Source organism: Pezoporus occidentalis, unplaced genomic scaffold (assembly GCF_034315485.1).
Source record: "Pezoporus occidentalis ecotype Australia unplaced genomic scaffold, CSIRO_AGI_Poc_V1 ctg307, whole genome shotgun sequence".
In the NCBI taxonomy this organism is placed as follows: domain Eukaryota; kingdom Metazoa; phylum Chordata; class Aves; order Psittaciformes; family Psittacidae; genus Pezoporus; species Pezoporus occidentalis.
Window position 1 is genome coordinate 372,241 of NW_026915019.1, and position 7,148 is coordinate 379,388.

The 7,148-nt window shown below is 44.2% G+C and overlaps 1 protein-coding gene across 4 annotated transcripts in view; it reads left to right on the forward strand.

Moving 5' to 3' along the window:
• The window catches only part of ADAMTS3 (ADAM metallopeptidase with thrombospondin type 1 motif 3), a 103,333-nt gene extending 98,343 nt beyond the window's left edge, over positions 1-4,990 (forward strand). For all 4 annotated transcript variants that reach the window (XM_062627783.1, XM_062627782.1, XM_062627780.1 and 1 more), the window contains one exon: positions 2,247-4,990. In XM_062627783.1, coding sequence (XP_062483767.1) covers positions 2,247-2,824 — 578 coding nt within the window. In that variant the 3' untranslated portion in view covers positions 2,825-4,990. The remainder of the gene's footprint in view (positions 1-2,246) is intronic.
• The last annotated feature ends 2,158 nt before the right edge of the window (positions 4,991-7,148 follow it).

A 7,148-nucleotide genomic window follows, 5' to 3' on the forward strand; every position in this document is an offset into this window, starting at 1 on the left:
AAGAGTGATTCTAACTGTTTCCCTAAGTCTGGTCAAGGTGTCTGCTTTTGCTCTTGTTTTCTGCCAGTGAAAGAACTCAGGCAGAAAACAATTCTAAAAAGTTATAGAATGTTTTACCCACTAGGTGGGAGCAAACCACTACCTGTGACTAAACAAGTACAAGATTCAGACCCCTGGTTTTCCCCGTGAAAAATCTGACTTTAAGTGTTGTCAGAACTTTTGACAAGGGCGGGTAGGGACAGGACAAGGGGAATGGCTTTAAAGTAGCAGAGGAGAAATTTAGTTTAGATGTAAGGAAGAAGTTCTTCCTCTTGCAGGTGCTGAGGCCCTGGCACAGGTTGCCCAGAGAAGCTGTGGCTGCCCCATCCCTGTCCAGAGTTCAAGGCCAGGTTGGACAGGGCTTGGAGCAACCTGCTCTAGTGAAAGGTGTCCTTGCCTTTGTATTATTCATGCGAAATTCCTGCTGAAAATTGTCAGCAATGAGTATGTCCCTGTGCAAAGCTGTGGATTTAATGCTAAGCTTGCAAGAACCACCAAACATCTATCCAAGGAAGCACATCAAGGTTAGAAGCAAGGGTAATTTTTATATGACTTGCCAGTCATATAATTTGCTATTTCTAAAGAAGATCCTACAACCCCAGTAATGTATGCGTAGAGTTCAACTGAGTTCAGTGGAATTAAAACTGATTGACACTGACGGAGAGGTTGGGCTCCAGTTAATACAGGAAAACAGGAAAACTTGGTCGCCTCACATAGTGTTGACATGTGTGAGGCAGCATTTGTACACAGGTGACAAAATACCACAGTACAGAAAGCAAATTTAATTTCAGAGCTGAATAAGCCGTGTCACATGCCATCTGTTGCTCAGTGAGATGTTGACTACATAACTGCTAACAGTGAATGGAAGCAAACTTGGAACAGAGTTTCTCAATAGCTGGGGTTAACTTTTGGCTTTCCACATTAGAATTTTGCATACTATATTGTAAGTGAAATCCATCAACAGCATTTCAAGCCAGCCATGTTATCTGGGAAAAACTCTGCTAGTGAAAGCTCTTTGCTGGTCTCTCACAGGGAGACATGTTTGGGTAAAACCCGACACTGCAGCACATAGCCTGTTTGAGGGTCCTTGGAGAGGTCTGTGGGAAGGGAATTACTGATTTTAAAACAGGAAGATGCTCTTCTGTTTGGTGTTGACCCTGCTGCAGGCCTGGACAAGGTGGCCTTCTGAGAGGCCTTCCTTCGTCACTCAGTTCGGCATTCATGCTGCCAAGGTGCACAGTATTCCGAACTGCATCGATAAATAACAGCCTAAATGAGCAGTAGGATGAGTTAGCGTCAAGGAGGAGAATAAAAAGGAAGTATTAAACGTCCTAATTGTAAAATATGCAGCTCATTTCAAATGCCCAGAGCCAACCTTCCAGGTTCCTCCATGCTGCGACACAGCTCTGCTCACATACTAACTGAGAATTGGACTTGTTTTCTGTGAAATGAGAGTGAAGTTTAAATTTCAGCTCACATTCCCATACAGAATACCAAACTGCCCAGAGTATGGGGTACTGACTGTGTATGGACTGACTGTACCTTGGTACTTTTCTCCATTTGTGGAACAAGTGTCCAGCAAATGCCTAAAGAAATGTTGACATTTTGGGGATCTCTGACAGATCTTGGACCTATGAAAGATCTTTTCCCTGACTGAAAGCAATGCCATACACTTAACTTCAAGGCATCGTGCATCTCCCCTATCTGTTAAGATCTTTCCTTCGCTTCTCCAGTCACTGAAAAACTCAGACTATGCAAACAAGCTTTATCCAACTATGACATTTTAAGACATCATCTAAAAGGCATCTTTGAGAGATACTTCTTGGGATTTACTTCTTTAGGGGATGATTTAATTGTTTTGAATGCTATTGCTAGGTATGTTCTAAGGCTAGAGGTGACCTGGGGGTGGGTAGAACTATATCTGGCCTGGTATGTGGGAACTAGTAGGTCAGCACTGGAAATTGTCTGTAGCCCAAATATAATATGCCTTTCCACAACTCTTCGCTTCTGATCTGTGCGGAACCTGATGTTTTCCAAGTGATGACCAATTTCTTTGGTTCCAAACTAGGGTTAGTTTTGAGGGTGGTTCAGGGCATGAAGCATCTCAGATTGTCTGTTTAGAGCAGACTATCATTTGTGAAACATGCTGTTGGAGAATTTCAGTGCCCTTCACTAGATCTGCCATCAACATGACATTTGTTTTGCAGATGAGCCTTGCCTGGGAGACAAATCCATCTTCTGTCAGATGGAGGTGCTTGCACGATACTGTTCCATCCCTGGCTACAACAAGCTGTGCTGTGAGTCCTGTGGTAAACGCAGCAGCACCCTCCCACCACCAATCCTCACTGAAGTTGCTGCAACTGAAGAGGAAGCAACATTTGATCAGGGCCACCTGCCTGGGGCATTGATGATGCCAACGCTGGTAGTGCCCCACCATGCACAGTTCCTGTCTGGAAGGAGCAATCTGGGCAGGCTTCCTTCTGGAGACAAAGATGCCAATCCACACATCTCCCCATCCAACACCAAGCCCAGTGGGGCTGAGTTCCCGCAATGGAAAGTCCCTCCAGCAAAGAAGACTTCTAGGCTGTTGGCTTTGCTGCACCAGTTACCTGCCAACAGCAGCAGTCTCAGTCCTCACCATGCCCTTGGGTTGGCAGCGGCCATTCCTGCTGTGGCAGCTAATAACACCATAGCAGGGGCTCCTTCTCTATCAAGAACCTCAAGGAAGAGTGCAAAGCATATTGAGAAAAGATGGCCTTCAAGGTCCTCCACTGTGGAACGATGAATCTGAATGCCTCAGAAGGATAGCATTGGAAAGGCGCTTGGTTTGGTGCTTTGGGTTTCATTTCCTTACTTCTAGACACTATGGTGCATGCTGCTTTCCACAAGCAAGACACTGCAGGTCATCAACTCATTTTCCTTGTAAATACAAAGAACGAGAAGTGCTGGTTCACTTTCTAGTTGCTCCTCCTGTTCTTCTCCCATCCTGCATTACCTGGCTGGATTGAACACATTGGAGGAATGCACCAAAGGATACTTCTCATGGTGAGCAGATGTTGCTGAGAGCATCAGTCAAGCTCTAGTACAGAAAAGCAGCCCTGACCTCAGGGTTCTAAACACTCCCATATAGAAAAGGCCCTACCACAAGAGGTACCAGATGTTTACACTCTACAAAATACTTTTGCAATGGAACAAGGGAATCTGTAAGACTTGTTTTGCTAATTTATCTGTAGGGACGGATCTTGTACGAGCAACTTTGCACCGTTGTGTAAATCCTGTATATTACAGAAAAGCAGTATTATTTTTAAGAGGTTTGTGCGGTCAGACAACTGTTGATCTATGTTGCATTCTAGACAAGTGCTAGGTGCCTGCCACTGAGTGCTGCCTTATTGCCATTCCAGGAGCTGATGTGTAAAGCAGCATTGTCATGAAAGGAGGAGTTCCATTTTCAGATTAATTATATCTCCTGACACTAGGAAAAGGTGTTTACGAACAGTGTGATGCTTTCTTTTGAAACTGGGGAAAATGCATGAACCTAAAGGTTTACTTCTAGCCCATGAAAAGTAGGTTTAGAAACTTTAGTGTAATTCCAGTCACAGGTTGGAAAAAGCATTTTATGTGCCTGCGAGATGAGCACTGACCTGGCATCGCCTCGGTGTCAGGGCAGTGGTGCTGTCCTGTAGGTCTCCCTTTCCTGAAGGGGTCGGACTGGAGTAGGAAGAAGCCATGTAAATACTGTAAGTACTGTGGTGTTCACCAGTCAAACATGAGTTCTGTTCTCCAGCTGATCTCTTTGTAATTTCTGAAGCTGAAAAAGCATCACAGAGCTAGAATAGGCACTAGCAAGAAATAGCTGTGAGAAGAAATCAGATTTATTACTGTTTTTCCAACTGGAAGCATTGATTTCAAGGTGAGAGAGGTATTTATTTTTCAGTAGGGTTCACCTCAAAGCTCCACAACCACAATGCATCTGACTGCAAGAACGTGCTAGTACTTTATGTCAATACCCATCTTGTTCACAGTCCACCCAATCACACTCTCTCTTGTGTGTTGCTGTAAAGTACTTGTATATAGGATTGAGAACTAAAGATATTTATTAAAAGTGGATTTCTTGATAGTATTTTATGTACTAAATATTTACACTAAGGGCAATTGCCTATTCTTTTTTGCTAAGATAAAACAGAGATGTGTAATTAGCCATGTGTACATCTTATGTCATATGGATAGAACAGAAATTTAAGCTAACTAAACTACTGTAGAGAAATCGTTGATCTTCTGCTTTAAAAATAAGTAAGTCTTATGACAGCTTTTTTATTCCAAGCATCTTTAATTTCTGAACAGGTTATTAAAGTTTCATGTGCAATTTTTGCTTCCCCATAAAGAGCCCTCATGTTCCACCCATTTAAAATGCCAATGAGTATGTCCCCCTAAAATGTTATCAAGTGGATCAGGACCCCAGAGATGACATTATAGAAACATCAGTAGTGATTATGCAGAGTTGCCAGGAAGCAATAAGGATGAAAATTGTGGAAAATGAAGGATGAAGACTTTCAAAGTAAAGGAGAATATCGGTAGGTTGATGCTGTTGGCGGAAGCCCAGGGTCATAGCGTACATCATGCAGTATGCCATCTAACCTACCAAAGTACTGACACCCCTACAGAACTGCTGCTGCCTTTCAACAGGACTTTTGAAGGGCCAAGAAATCAGCTTTAAGCAGATGGTGCAGAGCCTCAAACAGAAACAGAAATGTTTCTGTTTCTTTACAATTCCCCCAAAGGCAAATTCTCTTTTCTCTGTCTTTTACTCGTACACAGTTTGGGTGTAGATAATCCTTGTACCTCTTGGATTTCTTTTCTACCTAGCTAATTTCTCTTTCTGTCAAATGTACACTACTGACTGACACTGTTTGTTGTATGGGGAGCACGTAACAATAAAATCTTTCACATAGGATGACTTTCTCTGGTCTGATTCACATGGGAGGATCCAGCTTCTGCGTTTTCAAGCTGTGTCTTCTGCAAAATGAAGGGCTGTTTATATCCCAGGCATGACTGTTGCAGCCTGGGGGAGGACAGAAGAATTCCACACAGTTCTGTCAAGTAAACCCCCTCTTTTGCCCCCTTTTTTTTTAACAAAACCCAGAAAATTAATACTGAGAAGATACAACATAAATTTCCAACCCATTGCATTGACAAAAGAAGTTTGTATCACTCAGTTTGGCTTCAGGTCTCAGATGAACTTCTGCTATACAATATTCCTGTACCTATCCTTGTTCATGCTACATTCAGGCTGAGAGAGCTGGGCTTGTCTGGTCTGGAGAAGAGGAGGCTCCAGGGAGACCTTAGGGCAGCTTCCAGTGCCTAAAGGGGCTACAAGAAACCTGGAGAGGGGTTTTTGAGACAGGCCTGTAGGGACAGGACAAGGGGGAATGGCTTTAAACTGACAGTCTAAACCAGTATGTGATTCTGCCAAAAATTACATCCTCTATGTTCTTGACAGTTTTGAGCTGGGCAAGTAAATCTGCAGTAAGTGTCCAGTTGAACTCAAATTCTCATCAAGAGCACCAATACTGGTATTTCATAAGCAAGAGTCTTACAGTGCCATTTAAGAGTCACTTGAGAGTGCTAAAAACCAATCTTAATTCCAGCTCAGCATGTGGACTGTTAGGGTACATGGCTTGTAACTGTCAATAACAGCACTTGTAAACCACACTGTTTTTCCACTTCTGGAATGGCAATACCTGGTAGGTGTCTGTTTGAATGGGAAATAGAAACTTGAGCTGCTCTTGCAACTTAAGCGTGTTGCCAGATGAGAGCTTCCTGTTAAATATCTTTGAAAAGACAATTTGAGCCTGGAATCATTGAAATTGTAACCATGGCAGAGACTCCAGCAGCTTTAACCAGCATCTTGGGAAGATCTCTATTGAAATAGAAGTCTTTACTAGGTCTTTCAAAGGCATGAAGGGAGTTTGGTTTAGGTCCTGGATTCAGCAGTAGCAGTCATTTTTCTCCTTAGAAGCTGGTGCAGTGCTGTGGTTTTGACTTTAGTCTAAGAACAACACTGATAACACACTGATGTTTTAAGGTGTTGCCAGGTAACGCTTACCTGTTGAGCACCATTTTAAGAACACAATGCAGCTGTATATAGAATCATAGAATAGTTAGGGTTGGAAAGGACCTTAAGATCATCTAGCTCCAACCCCCCTGCCATATGCAGGGACGCCTCACACTAAACCGTGTCACCCAAGGCACTGTCCAACCTGGCCTTCAACACTGCCAGGGATGGAGCATTCACAACCTCCCTGGGCAACCCATTCCAGTGCCTCACCACCCTCACGAGAGCAGAGGTCTCACGAGAGCAGAGTAGAGGGGCAGGATCTTCTACCTGCTGGTCATACTCCTTTTGATGCAGCCCAGGATACAGTTGGCTTTCTGGGCTGTGAGCGCACACTGAAGCCAGCTCATGTTCATTTTCTCATCAACCAACACCCCTAAGTCCAGGGCTGCTCTGAATCTCTTCTCTGCCCAACCTGTAGCTGTGCCTGGGATTGCTCCAACCCAGGTGTAGGACCTTGCACTTGGCTTGGTTGAACTTCATGAGATTGGCATTGGCCCTCAAGCGTGTCAGGGTCCATCTAGATCCTATCCCTTTCCTCCGGCGTATCAGCTGAACCACACAGCTTGGTGTCATCGGCAAACTTGCTGAGGGCGCACTCTATCCCACTGTCCATGTCAGCGACAAAGATGTTAAACAAGACCAGTCCCAACATTGATCCCTGAGGGACACCACTCGTTACTGGTCTCCAGCCAGACATTGAGCCATTGACCACAACTCTTTGTGTGCGGCCATCCAGCCAGTTCTTTATCCACCGAGTGGTCCATCCATCAAATTGATGTCTCTCCAATTTAGAGACAAGGATCTCGTGTGGGACAGTGCCGAACGCTTTGCACAAGTCCAGGTAGATGACATCAACTGCTCTACCCCATCTGTCAGTTCCATAGCTCCATCATAGAAGGCCACCAAATTGGTCAGGCAGGATTTCCCCTTAGTGAAGCCATGCTGGCTGTCACCAAGCACCTTGTTGATTTTCATGTGCTTTAGCATGCCTTCC